The sequence below is a fragment of the Numida meleagris genome, unplaced genomic scaffold (genome assembly GCF_002078875.1).
Source record: "Numida meleagris isolate 19003 breed g44 Domestic line unplaced genomic scaffold, NumMel1.0 unplaced_Scaffold249, whole genome shotgun sequence".
Classification (NCBI taxonomy): Eukaryota; Metazoa; Chordata; class Aves; order Galliformes; family Numididae; genus Numida; species Numida meleagris.
Window position 1 is genome coordinate 307546 of NW_018364295.1, and position 18131 is coordinate 325676.

At 43.2% G+C, this 18131-nt stretch overlaps 1 protein-coding gene across 1 annotated transcript in view; it reads right to left on the reverse strand.

Annotated features, from left to right (window-relative positions):
- Nucleotides 1-529: 529 nt before the first annotated feature.
- Nucleotides 530-18131, reverse strand: part of LOC110390918 (myosin-1B-like) — a 39814-nt gene continuing 22212 nt past the window's right edge. Inside the window, exons 22-40 of the mRNA XM_021382499.1 lie at nucleotides 17508-17750; nucleotides 15801-15977; nucleotides 15024-15169; nucleotides 14847-14937; nucleotides 13201-13590; nucleotides 12990-13116; nucleotides 12364-12482; nucleotides 11485-11681; nucleotides 10738-10921; nucleotides 9361-9526; nucleotides 8433-8557; nucleotides 5464-5772; nucleotides 5173-5376; nucleotides 4970-5095; nucleotides 3692-3862; nucleotides 1977-2081; nucleotides 1796-1891; nucleotides 1257-1391; nucleotides 530-889 (exon numbers count right to left, since the gene is read on the reverse strand). Coding sequence (XP_021238174.1) covers nucleotides 875-889; nucleotides 1257-1391; nucleotides 1796-1891; nucleotides 1977-2081; nucleotides 3692-3862; nucleotides 4970-5095; nucleotides 5173-5376; nucleotides 5464-5772; nucleotides 8433-8557; nucleotides 9361-9526; nucleotides 10738-10921; nucleotides 11485-11681; nucleotides 12364-12482; nucleotides 12990-13116; nucleotides 13201-13590; nucleotides 14847-14937; nucleotides 15024-15169; nucleotides 15801-15977; nucleotides 17508-17750 — 3126 coding nt within the window. The 3' untranslated portion in view covers nucleotides 530-874. The remainder of the gene's footprint in view (nucleotides 890-1256; nucleotides 1392-1795; nucleotides 1892-1976; nucleotides 2082-3691; nucleotides 3863-4969; nucleotides 5096-5172; nucleotides 5377-5463; nucleotides 5773-8432; nucleotides 8558-9360; nucleotides 9527-10737; nucleotides 10922-11484; nucleotides 11682-12363; nucleotides 12483-12989; nucleotides 13117-13200; nucleotides 13591-14846; nucleotides 14938-15023; nucleotides 15170-15800; nucleotides 15978-17507; nucleotides 17751-18131) is intronic.

Sequence of the window (18131 nt, forward strand, 5' to 3'; positions counted from 1 at the left end):
AGGCTTTCTGGGTCAGCCGAGGGCTCATGACAAACCCCAGTCATCCAGACCTTGCCCAGAGCACAGCATGGGATGCCCCACAGGTGCTGAGCTGCACCTAAGGATGCAGCCCCTTATCTTTGGGAGTGAAATGAGGACAGAGGAGCAGCGACACTACGTAGGGTGAAAGAATCCCTCCTGCAAAGGAAGGAGAAGGGAAGTCCCGCACTGCATGGCCGCCTGCCCCTGCTTCTGCCCTGGGCTGCTCACAGCCGTCCTCTGTGTCTCACGCACGTGGCAGTTCCCACTCTCCACATTCCCATGCTGTGTGCAGCCACTCTCCTTTCCTTCTTCCACAAAGCACAGGCCTGCACCCCCCAGGAGGCTGCACTCCACACACACGCAGCAGATAGCCACACACAGGCACCGTATGGAGCAGATGCCTTCCTGCAGGACTGTATCAGGGACATGCTAAGTCAGACAAAAGAATGGAGCAGTTGCAAGTTGTATTGCTGCAGCCTTACAGAGAGATTTTTGCTTTATTTTTTCCTGTTTAACTGTTAATTTCTCTAAAGCATCAAAGTTGAAACTGTGGAGGTGTCCTGTTACCCCAGGAATCCTTTTCCCTGTATGGGATGTGACCCATACTTCGTCAATGTTGCCTGCCTGCTCCATCCACTCACAAACACTGTCAACCTCCTTACAAAGTGATAGTCCTTACCATCATGCAGGTTTTTTTTTATTTCTTGCAGCTTCTACTTAGGGTTGACTAAGAATGAAGCAATCAAAGACAAGTTACATGCACACCAAGAGATTTGAAGCAGGTAATGAATATCTGTTGTGTGAATAGAAGTGTGCAGTGTCAGGGAGCTTGCTGTAGCGCTGCTCAGGGACCTCATTCTTCTGATTTCTAAATGTAAAAAAAAAGAAGGAAGATAATGCACAAGTTACTGGTGTAACAGAATTACTTGTGGGGCTTTTTCAGGTCTGTGGATGTTGCACGTTATGCCATATTACCGGCAGAAATTATTATCTCCCAATTCTGATGAGAACCCTGGACTCCCACAGTAGATCACAACTGGTACATATCTCGGGAGGCACCAAAAGGGTTTTCAAAACCACCGGTTTTGAGTAAATGCCAACTCTGGCCTTCCTTCATGCTGACACTCCAATATAACAGTTGGAAGAATACAGCTGCGGCTGCCAGGTGTTTGAGCAGAGATCTTTGTGGCCCTTGATGCACAGGAAGGGTCCTTCTCTGCAGCACTCCAACTCACCTGTCTTCCGATGTCACGACTCTTGGCTCGCAGTTTGTTAACCTGGCATTCAGCAATATCGGCTCGTTCTTCAGCCTCTTCCAACTCATGCTGGGTCTTGCGGCATCGTGAGAGATTAGTGCTTGCCTGTTCCTCCTGAAAGTCACAGTGCCTTCAGTAGCATGCACACAACCTGGCACTGCCCTGTTCCAATTAACACCCTGCACCAACTCCATTCTAACATCACCTACTAGAGTTAGCCTCACAGTTCCACCCTTGCATTACCAGCACTCAATACATTTCCATCTAGTACTACCAACAACTTGAGCACTGGGAAAACTGGCTGGTGTGGTCCCAGAAGTGTGACGATGCCAGGATAACTACAACTGTGCCTGCTCTGTTGTGTGCCAGAACTCTTTAAAAATAAGCACTATTCAAAGGCAATGGCCCCCACTGCTCCATCAAACTGAGTATTCAATTATTTCAACAAATGTAGGAGCCTAGACTTTTTGGAAATCTCCATCCAGAGCCTAAAAGGACTTAAAGAGTCCTGCACTCACAGCTTCCTCAGCCTGTTTCTTGTATGCTTTCACTTTTAACTGCAGCTTGTCCACAAGGTTCTGGAGCCGGAGAATATTTTTCTTATCCTCTTCAGACTGTGGGAAGTGAAAAATAATTAATTAAAGGTGATGCACGTAGAATACAAGAAAGATAAAGAAGAACGCAGAGTATTTGTAATACCTGGTAAGTGAGCTCCTTCAGCCTTCGTTCATACTTGCGAGCACCTTTCAGTGACTCTGTTCCTCGCTTCTGCTCAATGTCAAGCTCATTTTCTAACTCATGAATCTGAAACACAGTACCACGATAAAGACAGGAAGCTGCCAGGAATAGCTGCTGATCTTGCTGCAGGATCCAGGGTTCTGTGGACTAAGGCCTGCAGAGAAACCGGCAGTGCAGAGCAGCTTCCTGCAGCTGCTTACTGGGATTAGACTAGCTAAACCTGCTCACCACACTACATTAGTAATGTTATAGTGTGTGACTCCACAGTTATTTTTACAGGGAACTTAGCTTTGTATACCTGGTGGTGCCTTTACCAAAATTAGACTTAAATCTGTCAGGGAAGAGGAAACTGAAATGGGGGAGGGAGGGTTTTGTCCGCATTGTTCAGAGAAATGGGGAACATCTTGTTTCATTTGTAATTTTCTAATCCAGCTTGCCCTCATCAATAGCCTGCAACTACCCATTTGATGAGGGCTCCCATAGCTCTATTTCTGTTCTGCAGTATATGTGAGTCAAATCTGGATGCCAATTATTTTCTTTTTCTGTGTATATTTCATTTCACAACCAAGAACACCTAACTCCCCATCAGCTGTGCTGTATCTTGGAAGAGAAGTAGTTTTAGACTGATTCAGTGAGGCAAGCAAATGCTACATCTAGCCCAGTGCTCTGTCTCTGAGTGTCTAGAGCAGCTGCTATTTAGGGACAGCATGGAAGCCTGGTTGCTGTCTACTCTCCTCACATTTGCCCAGCTTCCACACTCACTAGATTATGGGTTTCAGGTGGCATATCTGTACCCATTCCCCTGAGTTTATAAACCTGCTGATTTCTAATCCCTCTTTGAACTTTCCACCAGCTGCTTCTGCAGCCTCCTGTGGCAGCAAGTTCCAGAATTTCACTGCCTAGTCTGTAAAGTACTTTATTAGTTTTAAACTGACTTCTGAGTAAAAATCACATGATCTGCATCACATGTTCTTACTTCTAGTATTTGTCTAATCACAGACAGATACTGTGTATTTTGATTGCTAACCACCCCAAAACTCATCTTGTTTACTGTTTTCATGATTCTGTAAATTTTGATTGCGTTCTTCTCAGTCATCTCCTCTCCAAACTGAAGAGTCCTAGCTTTGTTTGATTCTCATCAAAATTTCTCACCCCTCTGCTGCCATTCCCTGGATGCTTCTCTAACTACGGATCCTTCTCTAAGCTACGGGTCTTTCTTGAGATGCAGACACCAGAACTGCACAATGTACATATAGAGGCAAGTGATACTCTCCATCTTTGGTCTCTACATTTCCCAGTAAAGCCCATTTCTTCTTTAATTTAGCTTTCTGCTTCTTCTGCACATTGAGAACACAGTTTCTAAGACACATCATGTATTGAGATCTCTTCTTGCTGAGCTGTAGCTGCTAGTTCCAAGTTCATCCCCATGTAAATATGTCCTAAACTATTTTTCTCTAGATGTATGCCTATAATGGTGTTCATCTGCCACCATTTTGCCCATTTCATTCAGGTTTTATGAGGTCATTATCAAGATCCTTACTTGCAGTGCAGCACTTCACTAAGTGTAACTCTCATCAAAACTGATGGATATCCCTGCTGTAACCTTCCAAAGAGATTCTAGCAGCCAAGGTCCAGCTAAACACCTTGATGTTAGTCTACCCCAGTCTCCACCATACCCTCGCCTCTAGTTTCTGGAGTTGCTTCTTTCCACCCTTCAGTGCCAGCTGCTCAGCTTCATCCAGACGGTGCTGCAGGTCCTTCACCATTTGTTCCAGATTCCTCTTCATCCTCTCCAAGTGGGCACTGGTGTCCTGCTCCTTCTTCAACTCTTCTGCCATCATGGCTGCCTGGTTGTAGCGCAGAATTACGTTATGAATACATCTCCACATCACTGGCAGTTCTGTGCTCTCTTCGGGAACAATGCTCAGCTTCACAGTGGTGAATGACTCTCCACATACTCAGTCAGCTGCCTATTATTGTGTTAAGGGTCTGTCATATAATGAGGACCACAATTTCTTGATATCTGTATTTCAAAAGCTACTCTGCCTTGGAAGGCAGGCAGAGTTGATAAGAATAAAAATAAGGCAGCCAAATGACAAAGGAGTCAAAGCTCATTTTTAAGTGAAAGCGGAAGTTAGTGGCACCTTGAAGTATCACCAACTAGCACTCTGCTGGTTTTGAATATATCATGATTTCGTACCTAAGTTTGCCTGACATTCAGACTCCTAAGCAGATTTACCAATGTAATGACTCCAAGATTCTCTTGAACATCAATGAAGAGCTTGTGCTTGTTGGGCTCTTCAGACTATGGGATGGATAGCTGCCACCACTGTTTCATGAAAAGGGGAGGGAGGTCAGAGGAGAACCTAGAGAATTCTTACTGTGGAGAAACCACAACTACACACAGTACTTCAGGTGCACCACAATGTGATACAAGAGTGTAAACATTTTCTGTTTTATTTTCATATAACTTTTCTAGACAGTCCTAACACTTGACTCTTTTGTGAACAGTTTTCTTGTTTAAATTAAACATTTCTATTATCCCTTTTTATTTTTTTTATATTTCTTACATAGAGAAGTATGTATGATTTTAGTCTCAACTCCTGTTTTTCTGTAATATCTAGATAGGACTTCATCCAAAATACTCTTTTCCTGTTTCAATTTTGCCACCATCTGGCTTTTGCTGTCTATTACATCTATCCAGGAAGCAAAAGTGAATGTGGGTATTGGGAAGAGGAGACATGATGCTTTTCCAGTATAGACTGCTAGTAAAACATGAGTAGATTAACTTGTCTGAAAGGTTCTTCCATGGCAAGCAGTAGAGCAGAGGCTGTGCAAAAGGCACAGGTGGGAGGGCTTGTGTGTCACTGATATTTTCTGTTCCTAAACTGAAGAATCAATTCTCTCCCACCCCACTGCTGCCTTTCTAAAGAGAGGCAAGCAAGAGTACTTACATCTGTGACTGCTTTCTTTGCTTTTTCCTCTGCATTTCTGGCTTCCTGAATGCTATCTTCAACTTCATTCTGTAAATGAGTAATGTCCACTTCCAGTTTCTTCTTAGTGTTCAGGAGGCTTGTGTTCTGTTGGGACAGTCCAAGGACAGGTCATTCCCATCCCATTTCATGCCAGTCCAACATTCATATTATAAAACAAATACCTGAGAATGGAGAATCTGCACTCGCTCACTGGCATCTGTCAGCTCCTGCTCGGAAACTTTCCGGGCTCGCTCTGTCTGCTCGAGGGCAGCTCGCATCTCCTCAAGTTCTGTCATCATCAAATTATTCCTACGCTCTACCACAGCAAGCTGCTCCTTCAGGTCATCATTCTCTCTCAAAGCATCATCCAAATGGAGCTGAGAATCCTTTGAAGTTGAAAGCATGATAAGACTCAGAGGAAAGCAGAATGAGTGTCAATGACCTTGTTGGACAGTTGCCCTTGTGGTCCCTACCTTGAGTTGCCCTTGCACGCTTTTGAGGTGCTTCTGTGTCTCTGCTACTTGACAGTTGGCACGACTCAGCTGTATCTCCATGTCATTCAGATCTCCCTCCATCTTCTTTTTCAGCCTCAAAGCATCGTTTCTGCTTCTAATCTCAGCATCCAACGTTGTTTGCATAGACTCCAATACCCGCTGATGATTCTTCTTCAGCTGTTGAATTTCCTCATCTTTCTCTGCACTCCTTCTGTCAACATCTGACTTCACTTGGTTCAGCTCCAGCTGAACACGCAAGATTTTTCCTTCTTCATGTTCTAAAGAGCCCTGGTAGTGTGGAAATAATATTACTTGTCTCTGAAATGTTCATTGCTGAGAAATGACCCATGCAGAATTTTGACACTTCACAGTTAGTAACACAGACATGTTTGTCTTACTGTAGAGCTTTAGAAAAGGCCTAGCTCTGAAAAAGCAGACTGTTCTTCTTATATACAGGAGTTTTTATACCTTAGCTGGATAGTAATCAGTAATTTTGTAATAAGTCTGCTTAGAAAAATACCTCCAATACCACAAGGTCTGGGCACTGAGAGTTATGTTCACACCGCAGAGATAACAAAACATGTGAAAACATTAAATTGACAGGAAAGCCAAGCATAACGCTCAGTAGAAGTTTGCCTTCACTTGCATCTTCACACTGAATTCTGTTAAGGGACTCTGCACTTAGTCCCGCCCAAGGTGAGAAGCTCTGGCAACTGTGTGGGCATTCTCCCCTTCCATATAGCATTTTTCCTGTGATGCTAATAACATCTAAACTAAGATGTTTACGAGTTATGGCTTGAGGCTGGGTCTTTACAACCAGGGGACAAAAATAAGTACATAGAGAAGATGAAGCATTTGATGTAGCCTTGGCATCCCTTTTAAGAATAGTCCCTCCAAGATACCTATTTCTCCCTCTTGGCTCTAGAAGGATCCTATGGTGACTAATTCAGGATTAGACTGCAGACACTTTCATATAGAAATTGGAGCAGATCGATTCTCATGGCCACTACAACTCTTGTGTCTACTTCCCTCTCATCTAGTGTGATCTCAAGATCATAGATGTCAGATGCTTTTTATTCCTTTTCCTTTCAAAGGGGACTTAGGGAGAAAATGAAATGAGACTCTTCTTGGAAGTGGACATCACAAAAGGTAACAGTCAAAAGGTGATAGAAGGGAAATCCTGACTGCATGTAATTTTAAAAAAGCTTCCCCATAACAATGATGCCAGGGAAGGTTATGGAACAGATTATCTTGAGTGCGATCATGTAGCATGTGCGGGACAACCAGGTAATCAGGCATGGATTCATGTAAGGCACATCCTGCCTGACCAATTTCATCTCATTCTACAACTGGGTGACCCACCTGCTGGATGAGGGAAGGGCTGTTGATGTAGTCTGCCTAGACTTCACCAAAGCCTTTGACACTGCCTCCCACAGCATTCTCCTAGAGAAGCTGGCAGTCCATGGCTTGGACAGATACACTCTTTGCTGGGTTAAAAACTGGCTGGAGAGCCAGGCCCAGAGGATGATGGTGAATGGAGTTAAAATCAGCTGGCAAATGGTCATGAGTGGTGTTCCCCAGGGTTGGTATTGGAGCCTGTCCTGTTTAATATCTTCACTGATGACATGGACAAGGCGATTGAGTGCACCTTCAGTAAGTTTGCAGATGACACCAGGCTGGGGAGATGTGTTGATCTGTCTTGAGGTAGGAAGGCCCTACAGAGGGATCTGGACAGTCCGGATTGCTGGGATGAGGCCAGTGAGATAAAGTTCAACAAGACCAAGTGCCAGGTCCTGCACTTTGGTCACAACAACCCCATGCATTACTACAGGCTTGGGGCAGAGTGACTGGCAAGCTGTGTGGAGGAAAAAGACCTGGAGGTGTTGATCGACACTTGTCTGATTGTGGGCCAGCAGTGTACCCAGGTGACCAAAAAGGCCAGCAGCATCCTGCCTTGTATTGCAAAAAGTGTAGGCAGCAGGAGCAGGGAGGTGATTGTTCCCCTGCATTTGGCTCAGGTGAGGCCACACCTTGAGTGCTGTGTTCAGTTTTGGGCCCCTCACTATGTGAAAGAAATTGGAGGCCCTGGAGTGTGTCCAGAGAAGAGCAATGAAGCTGGTGAGGGGTCTGGAGCACAAGTCTTATGGGGAGCAGCTGAGGGAACTTGGATTGTTTAGTTTGGAGAAGAGGTGGCCCAGGGTGACATTATCGCTCTCCACAATTCCCTGAAAAATGGTTGTGGTGAGGTGGGGGTCATTCTCTTTCCCCAGGTGGCTAATGCTAGGATGAGAAGTGATGGCCTCAAGTTGTCACAGAAGAGGTTCAAGTTAGATATTAGAAAGAATTTCATCTCAGAAAGAGTGGTTGGGCACTGGCACAAGCTGCCCACAGAAGTGGTGAAGTCACTGGCCCTGAAGGTGTTTAAGGAAAGGGTAGGTATAGTATTTAGGGGCAAGGTTAACTGGGCAATATTGGTGGGGGGGGGGGGGGCAAAAGGACTACATGATCTTAGAGGTCTTCTCCAACCTTAATGATTCTATGCAACAAGGGCAAAGGTTGTCCAGAATTACTACGAAATCTCCTTCCTCAGAAATTAAAGAGAACAATTAAACAAGGCTCTGAGTAACCTAATGCAATTTGACTAAGGAACAAGAATTGTCAGATTTTTGAAACAGAAAAGATCTTTCTGTACCCTTTCAGAGGAGAAAAAATTGAACTAGTAGTGCAAAATGAATTCAGTTTTAGCCTGGGACTGAGTTTTTTGCACATGATAGCACAAGAAGCTGTGCCACATTGGTACAGGAGAGGGGCAGTCCCTTTTACTTGTTCTGCTTGTGATCTCATACCGGACCTTCATGGCATTATCAGGATAAATGGGAGTATATAATCTCCAAATTTTCTCTATTCACGGTCTCTCTGAAAACAAGCCCTCTTACTGAGACACTTGCCTCTGCTTCTTCTAATGCTGCTTGAAGGTCACATTTTTCTTGCTCAGTTTGCTTCTTTGCTCTCTCCAGTCCATGATTAGCTTTTCCAGCTTCAGCAAGCTGTTCAGTAAGATCAGAAATTTCCTCTGAAACACAGAAAATGCACACTGAGTTCATCTTAAATAATGTTGTCATTGGCACCTGCAATTGCTGTTTGGCAGTGGGAATGATGGAAGAGATAATAATATACTAGGAAGTGACAGTGAGAAGAAATAACAGGTCTTGTATCACGTGCAGTCTTTATTTCTGATTACCTGCTATTTCCAGTTCAATGTGCAAGTTTAAAAACGAGGGGAACCAAGGGGAGAGAGCTCAGAGAGCAATCAGTTCCTTCTGGATACTGAAATTACTCCAGAGACGGTCCTGTTTGATTTTATTCTAAAATACTCCCCAGGGAACATTCATCTCCACAAAAAAGAACTGAATTCCGTTTCCTTTACACAGTTAGTTCACTTATTAAATGCCAATCTGTTGTGCCACAGCTGCTCAGTGCTCCAATCAGGAAATAGAAAACAACCCTCCAAGTTTTTTCTAATGGCAGTGATTGAAGTGGTCTGAAAAAAACGAGTAACTGTTTTCATCATCATTTCTGCAGATTCAGTTAATTTGGTCCCTATCCATGAATGGGATTATAAAGTTGTGGAGGAGGGGAAATGCAGTGATGGCAGCAGAAACCTTGAAGAAGTGGGATACTCTGACGAGCTGTAGGCACGTGCTCGTAGCTGACCTAGTGTTCATCTGAACAGGAAAGAAAGTCACCTAACCTGAGTTTTATGGGAAAACCATAAGAAACAAAAGCTTGGGAAGAGGCAGAGCTCTGGTGCACCAGAAACATAGAAGCATCTCTGGGTTCATTGTGGATCCCAGGCCAACAGAGATTTGAACTTACGCTGAAGGTTCTTGTTCTCCCGTCTGACAGTCTCAACCTGGTCAAGCACTTCTTCATAGGCATTCTTCATCCGGAAGACCTCAGTGCTAAGGGTGCGAGACTCCTTCTGAGCAGCTTCCAGCTCAGCCTGACTCTCCTGGTACTTCTGCTTCCATTCAGCCATGACCTGCAGTGACAGGAACTATCAGTGTCTAAGAATGGTCCATTTTGCAACACTCCTGTCCCTGCACATTTATAGTATAAGAACCTAAGAGACATGGTTTGCATTGCAATCTTTCACTTTGCACTGATCGCTGCCTGTGGCAATCCATTCATTGGTACACATACTTTGACTGTTTCAGTGGCAGCTACTTAAATTTTCCTCTTCAGATAGTACTATTACATACCCTCACAGGTAGGCATTTGATCTGACAGCAACCTGGACTCAACGTGGTTAGCTTGAATGAGGCTATGTGAGCCTTTTTGTTATTGCAGGAGTCAGTGGTCTCGTGCTCAGCTCAACAAGAAAGATCATTTTCTGCCTATTTTCTCCTGCACAGCCCTGCAGGGCATCTTCTTTAGCACACTCACCCAATTCATTCACGTACACAGGGCATCTCTTGGGCAAACAGTGTTGAATTTTTAAGTAATGTTATTAAAAGCAGTGAACTGATTAAGGAGGCTGAGGCTATTCCTAACCCAAATACAAGGCTGGCAGACGAGCATCAACCAAAAGTCATAGAATCAGAATCATAGAACCATTTGCTTTGGAAGGGATCCTTAAAGGTTATCTAGTTCAGCCCTCCTGCAATGAACAGGGACATCTACAGCTTGATCAGGTGTTCAGAGCCTGGTCCAGCCTGATCTTGAATGTCTCCAGGGAGAGGCATCCACCACCTCTTTGGGCAACCAGTTCCAGTGCTTCACTACCCTTACCATATATATATTTTTTTCTTATATCCAATCTAAATCTCCTCCATTTTAGCTTGAAACCTCTTCCCCTTGTCCTGTCACAACAGACCCTGTTGAAGAGTCTGTATCCTTTCTTATAGCCCCCTTTAGATACTGGAAGTCAGGACTAGTTAGTGTGCATATGAAAACTTTCTCATTCTGCTTGGTCTTCCACTTGAAACAGAGCTTCCCAATCTCCCTTGTGAAAACTTTGTGCTTTTTAAAAACTATTGGAAGCTATTTTATTGTTTGATGTGGTTACCTGGGGTTACTCACATTGTGACATTTTCATTACTGTATGTTGTGTTGCATGCTCCTTACCATAGTTTTGCTTCGGATAAAATGTCATTTATCTTACATTGAGTGCAGAACTCTCATACTTTCAGAATTTTGCCTGCCCTATCAAATTTTTATGATGCTCATATCTAGTAGCCTTTCTGAATGAACCTTGTCAAAATTCTTCTGCTTTCTATCAAATGCTGCACAGGCTGCATTCGACCTCTCCACGGCAATCAAGAGGTCATCCACTTCCCCCTGCAGCCTCTGCTTTGTCTTCTCCAGTGAAGCACACTTTGAATTGACAGCCTCAATCTGCTCCTCTGAATCCTGCAGGCGCTGAGCAAGCTTCTTTCTGCAGAATGAGACAAGCAGTGCTGAGAAAAGGAAAATTCTGACATTCTGAGAAAATGGACAGGAAGGGAGTTTGGCATAGGAGAGAGACAGCATAGAAAGCTGTGATATTGTGAACAGAGAGCATCAGTAGGAGCCTGGGATCACAAAGAATGTTGGAGTGGTGTACAGGCTGGGAGAACACATAGAAGGAGATATGAACATACAGGTAACTTGGGAAGAGGATTCTCTAGAAATCTGTGAGAAAGGTGATATGTGTGGTGGAATCAGAGGAGAAAAAAGAAACAATTTCAATATTGCCAGTGCAAAGAATATGATTTTTCAACAATTATATTAAACTCCATTGCTAATACACTGGAATTCTGCATTCTGCAGAGACTCTCCCAAACATCCACTCCTTCTCCTTCAAATCTTTTCTTGCCCCCCACCTTTTCACTCTCAACACATTACAAAGTGCACTGTCGTGCACATTCCCACTATAAGCTTGTTATGATTTCCTCCAATTTCTTCTCACATTTTTACTTAAATATCTTTTTGCTTGCTCAAGACCATCCCTCCACATACTTGGCGTCCTCCAGTTCCTCCATACACTGAATAGCATCCGTTTCATATTTGGTTCTCCACTGGGCCACTTCGCTGTTGGCCTTGGACAGAGCACGCTGCAGTTCACCCTTGGCTTCCTGCTCCTCCTCATATTGTTCCCGGAGCAAGTCACAGTCATGGCGAGCAGACTGCAAGGCATGGGCCAGGGCATTCTTGGCCTGTATAATTAGAATTATACAAATTGTCAAAACACTAACAATTTGTGACTGGACCTTTATTTGCATTTTGATAAAAATTCCACATCTCACTGACCACATTGCTACGGAGAAGGAAAAAAAAGTCAACAGTATTTGGGAGTCTGTGTTTCAGATCTGATAGATCAAGTTCAGGCCATTTTGTCCAGTTTGTCTGGGACACTCCCTCTTAAACACATCAGCACCAAGAGCTTCAGGATAAGATACCATAAATACTGCAGTGGGAAAGGTGGGAATAATCTCTCCAAAAGTTTCCCTGTAAGCTTTTCAGGTAGAATTTGGTGTTTGTCTGCAGGTGGAAAAGACTTTAAACCATGTTGTCATTTCTACTCCTGGGTAGTTCACTCCTGCTCTTTTTCTTATTTTTTGGCTGCTTCTGTATTCTTTGAATCAGGGATTTCCCATAGCAGTAAGGCATGTATACAGATATTCTCATACACTTTTCTCCTGTATTTGAACTTCAGAAAGCATGGTAAGAAGAGCTTAAATTGTCTTACTTAATTTCTAATGTCTCTTCTTGCATTATACTCTAAGGCAAAGTTCTGAAGTTTCACTATTAATGTCTCTTTCTCAGAGGAGCTCTTATTTATTCTTTTATCACATGGATTTATCTTACAATTTTCTGGACCAAATTAAAACAAATCACCTTATTTTCTTCCTCTAGTTGCCTCTTCAGCTCTTCTGTCTGCTGCGTGATAGCCTGTTTGCTTCTAGTCAGCTGAGAAATCAAGGACTCCTTCTCCTCCAGTTGCCGAGTTAGTTCACCTAACAAGTAAACACTTTTTTTAGACAGAAACATGAGACACAGGAAATTTTTACAAATGAGAAAAGCTAGCCATACACAAAGAGACTACAAGATTTAATGTGAAATTCAAGGCCAGACTCTGAGCAACCTGATCAAGCAGTGGATGTCCCTGTTCATTGCAGGGGAGTTGGACAAGATGACCTTTAAAGGTCCTATCCAACTCTAAGAATCCTGTGGTTCTATAATTTCATTCCCACCAGGTAGGAAAAGCTGTCAAAGATAACACTATGCTAGCATCAAAGGAAACTGAGTGAACTGACCACAGGCCCATACATTCATTTTGATTGAGACTACTTCTTTTGGCTTGGTTTTGTTCCCTTGTGTGGAGTTTCCTTGAATACCAGCAGGAAGAAATTCTACAGTCTGAATTTTGTTCAGATCACCCAGTGACGACTGTATTAGAAAATATACAGGCAGCATATTCAAATACTTGGCACAGGACAATTACATTTAATCAAAGGACACACCATTCTCAGTCTGTAGACGTGTTTTCTGTGTGTTCATATCATTAATTAGCCGCACATGCTCATCATCTTTAGTTCTGACTTCACTGTACTGGTCTTCAAGAGCTCTGCACATTTTTTCCAGATTGCTCTGTTAAGACATAGAAAGTGCATCTATCAGCTCATTTAATTTTTCCGAAGAACAACTGCAGTGGCGAGAAATGTTTAATCCAACCTTGGCTTTGGAGACAGACTCCATGTTGCTGGCCAAGTCATCAATCTCCATCTTCAGCTCACTCTTCTCCTTCTCCAGCTTCTGCTTGACTCGTTGCAGGTTGTCGATCTGCTCCCCAAGCTCCGCTGTGCTGTCCGCATGCTTCTTCCGCAGGGCAGCAGCCATGGCTTCGTGCTGCAGCGTGGCCTCTTCGAGGTCACGGCGCATCTTCTGAAATTCTGCCTCCCGCTTCTTGTTCATATCGATCTGAGCTGCCGTAGCCCCTCCTGCTTCTTCCAGGCGCTCACTGATCTCCTCCAGCTCCCTGGAGAGGTCAGCTCGCTGCTTTTCAGTCTTTGCACGGATTGCACGTTCAGCCTCAATTTCCTCCTCTAATTCTTCCGTTCGAGCCTAGGAGAGTTAATTGGTTAAATGAGAACTTCTGAGTAGACATACCTGAAATTAACTTTAAGAAACAAAGAGCAAACATAAACTTTCATGATATCAACATGGGGAGTGAAGCACTGCAAGAAATTTCACTGAATTGTGTCCTAGGACATTCAATACTCAGTTCTGGAGCAACAGTGAACGTAAACTTAGGAACTGTGGAATAGGTGAGTGGACAGTGAGTTGGATTGAGAAATGACTGACTGGCAGTGCTCAGAGAGTTGTGATCAGTGGCTCATAGTCTACTTGGAGGTCTTTAGCTAGCAGTGTTCCCCAAGGGTCAGTACTGGATCTCCTCTTTTTTAATATCTTCATCAGTGACCTGGGTTAAGGGATAGAGTACACCCTCAGCAAATTTGCTGATGATACAAAGCTGGGAGGAGGATCTGACACACCAGAAGACTATACTGCCATTCAGCAAAGCCTGGACAGGCTGAGAGTTGTGCACAGAGGAACCTGATGAGGATCAACAAGAGCATGTGTAGGGTCTTGCACCTGGAGAGGAATAACTGTATGCATCACTACAGGTCAGGGGCTGGCCTGCTGGAAAGGAGCTCTGTGGAGAAGAACCTGGGTGTTCTGGTGGACAAGAGGTTGGCCACGAGCCAGCAGTGTGCACTCGTGGCCAAGAAGGACAATAGGACCCAGGGGTGCATTACAAAGAATGTGGCCAGTAGGGTGAGGGAGGTTCTCTCCTCTGCTCTGCCCCTCTGAGGCCACATTTGGAGTACTGTGTCCAGTTCTGGGTTCCTCAGTTCAAGGCAGACAGGGAACCACTGGAGAGAGTCCGGGGAGAGCTACAAAGATGGTCAGGGACTGGAGCATCTCCCTTATGAGAAAAGGCTGAGACCTGGGGCTCTTCAATCTAGAGGAGAGGATCTTATCTGTGCTTATAACTACGTAAAGAGTAGAAGCCAAGCAGATGGGCCAGGCTCTTTTCAGTGGTGCACAGTGACAGAAATAAGGGCAGGGGGTACAAACTAGAAAACAGGAATTTCCATTTGAACACAAGGAAAAAATTATTTGCAGTGAGGATTACAGAGTACTGGTACAGGCTGCCGAGAGACGTGGTGGAGTCTCCTCTGAAGATATTCAAGCCTTCCCAGACGCTTTCCTGTGCAACCTGCTGTAGGGAGCCTGCTTTAGGGATGGTTGGGCTAGATGATCTGCAGAGGTCTCTTCCAATCTGTTCGATAATATCAATAATCTTTAGACTTTACCTGAAGCTCCTTGATTTTCTTCTGCAGCTGAGAACTTTGAGCCTGCTCATCCTCAATTTTACTTTGTAGGTGGCTAATTTCAAAATCTTTTCTGTTAAATAACAAGAACATGAATTCAATATAGTTAAGACAAAATATGAATTTTGGAATTCAGAGAATAAAAACCCAGAGCAATACTTTTTTAGCCTTTCATCCATCTGTTGCTTATCATTTTCCAAATCCATGATGGAATCTTGAGACATTTTCAGATCCCCATCCAGTTTTCTCTTTGCTCTCTCAAGGTCCATTCTCTGTTTCCTCTCTTGATCCAGAGACCCTTCAAGCTAAAACACATAAAACATACTTCAAAACACATAAAATATACGTCAACAGTCAATATTATTGATGTAAAAATCTTAACTAGAGTTGGAAATCAAAAACTAGAGGAAACAATCAGATCCTGTATATATTGTCATTTCCTCCCACTCTCACTACAGGATCAGGGCTTGGTTTCTGATGTTAAGCTGGTTACAGCTTGGGCATGCACAGTTGAAATGCAAGTTATTGGAAAATAAATTAAAGATTTCCAGTGACTGTAGTTCCTAGCATACAGACTGCATAATATTGACAATTTCCCAGAGTCCGTACCTTTCTGGATTATATCCACAAAGTACATAGGTCTGCAACAAGCCTCAAACTGCCACAGGTAGCTGCTGCAGCTAATTAGTTAAAATGTGCAATACAAAAGTCTACAATGCTGAAATATCCAGTGATGAACACAGATTAAACAGTCAAGAAAAGATGGAAAACATACACAACACCCCATCAACTGCCTGTAAGTTATTTGGTAAAATTATTAGAGCTGCCTTGGCTGTTCTAAACGTTGTTTACACTCCCAGCTACAGATTTCTACTCTCCTGATCTGTCAGAGCATCCATTTACACAATTTCTTTTTTTTTTTTTTTTTTGTCTTACATCATCTACTTGCTTCTCCAGTTTGGTCTTGGTTTTGGTGAGTGTACTGACTTTGTCTTCCTCAGCCTGCAAGTCATCCAGTGTCTGCTGGTGTGCCTCCTGGAGGGCCTTTTTCTCCTTGGTGAGTTTAGAAATATTTTCATCCAGAGCTGCCATCTCTTCAGTCAGATTCTTAACCTATTAGGCGGCAAGCATCCATACTATGAGGAGGTGTAATGAGAAAGGGCAGATTGAGAACACAGTGAAAGCACTTATGCAAAATCTTGCACGGATGGAGTCAAAGTGATCTCCACAGAAGGTCTATATTTTTTAAGATGACAGTAGTAACCAGTACCATGCTTGCCATATCTCTCTGGTCCAGCAGTGGTAAAAATTCTTGCTTTAGTTTGTCTTGACTCCCAGCCCTACTCTGACTGTTTTTATAGTGGAACGTGTGCTAGATATTCACTTGTATCTGCAAGTATTACGCTGCTTGGATTTACTGAAGGCCTCTGAGTTGCTCTTGCCCCAAAAATGCATTTTCTACATGTGATACATTTGCAAGGCACACAGCTGTAATTTCTCAGGAAGTGAGGTTATTTAGAAGATACTACCAATTGCAAATCACAGCCAAAAGTATGTTAAATTTTCCATAAAAGTTAAAAGTAACTTGACAATATACAGAGAATCTTCTGCCTTTGAAGAGATAATCATGAATTGAGGCCTAGAGCTCTTGACATGTCTGTTGACATACCAGCTCTGCTGGCTTTATTTTGGAAAATTATTCTCTGCTCTTCATGAAGCACCGCATACCAACAACCTTATCTCAAACACATCAGCCTCTCTGCATGAGTCTGCCTGATGTTTGCTTCCCACTTCTCTCATTCAGATGGGAAAGACTGACAGCGGCAATAAGGAAAGTCCACTCTGCTAGGTGCTTAAGCTATGTGGTCCTTATCTTACGACCCAGCACCATCTACATTTCCTCTAAACATTAGCATAGAAATGTCCAACGTGTCTGAAATTGCAAACTTAGAATCCAGTAGTGTTTTCAGTGATGTCAGTAAAGGGAACCTCAACATGTAATTACATCTGTGCTAGTATTATTTCCACAGCAGGACTGAACGCTGTCACCACAGACACAGGCTTTTGAATTCTAAGATTTCAGTTGTGACTTGTCACATGGACTGTTGAGACACGTGTAAAGAGATCAGTTCTTTTACTAGGAGATAAATCAGCTAGTGACAACCTGATCCTTAGAATTCAGGAACTCTCATCATGTAATCAAGTCAATGGAAGGAAAGGATAGCCATCCTCGCTGAGATCTGGGCTTCTTAAATACAAGAGAATTATAAGAAAACATTTTCCCTCATTCACTGAGGGAAAGAATCTAAACAGCCATTCTCTATTGAGCCACTCACAAACATACTAGTTCTCTATTCACAGGAGAGACATCGGTTCCTTATGCCTGGAAATCTCCATCAAACACCTCAACAAGCTGTTAACTTTTTTTGAAATGCCACGAAAAAAATATTTTTCCTAGCAGGAAGTTATAATTTTAGTAAAATTTCTTCTGTTACAGGCAATTAAATGGCAATATCTCCTTATGCCTTGGGCACGTACCACTTCCATTGAGAGCACTTAGTAAAACTCTGAAACATCCCACAAAACTGAAACCTGTCTGGGAAAACTGCCTGGGGAAGGATAATTCCCTGATTCGTCTATCACCTTATTCTCTGTTGCATGCTTTTCCTTTTCCACTTTGGCCAGAGTCAGTTCAAGATCATCAATATCTTTCTTCAGCTCAGAGCACTCATCCTCTAGTTTCCTCTTCTTTGCTGTCAATTCAGCATTCATCTCCTCTTCATCCTCCATTCTTTCATTAAGTTCTTTAATTCTAGCTTCCAGCTGAATTTTACTTTTGATGAGACCTTCACATCTCTCTTCAGCATCAGCTAGATTTTCGCTCTCCTGTCAGAAAACATTGAAGACGTGTTACATTTACCATACAAATGACGAAAAGCAACATATGCTGTTCAAGCGCCACCTCCAGGAAATGAACTGCACAAGCCAGGGTAAAATTTCCTATGCAGTTTGGAAGTAATGCAAAGGATCCAATCATGGGAAGATCGCCCTGTTTGGTCATGGCTTAGGAAAGTGAACCATAATCCCACAACAGAAGCCCTTCCTTAAAGCTGGTCAGGTGGTTTGATACCAGTGATACAAACAGGTGGGTCAGCAAACTGGATGTCATGGAAGCATGAGCCTACATGCGGATTTGTAAAACATAAGGCATTTGAAAGTCATCTTTCATAATGTTGGATGATTCTATCTATAATAAGCTCCTCCAAC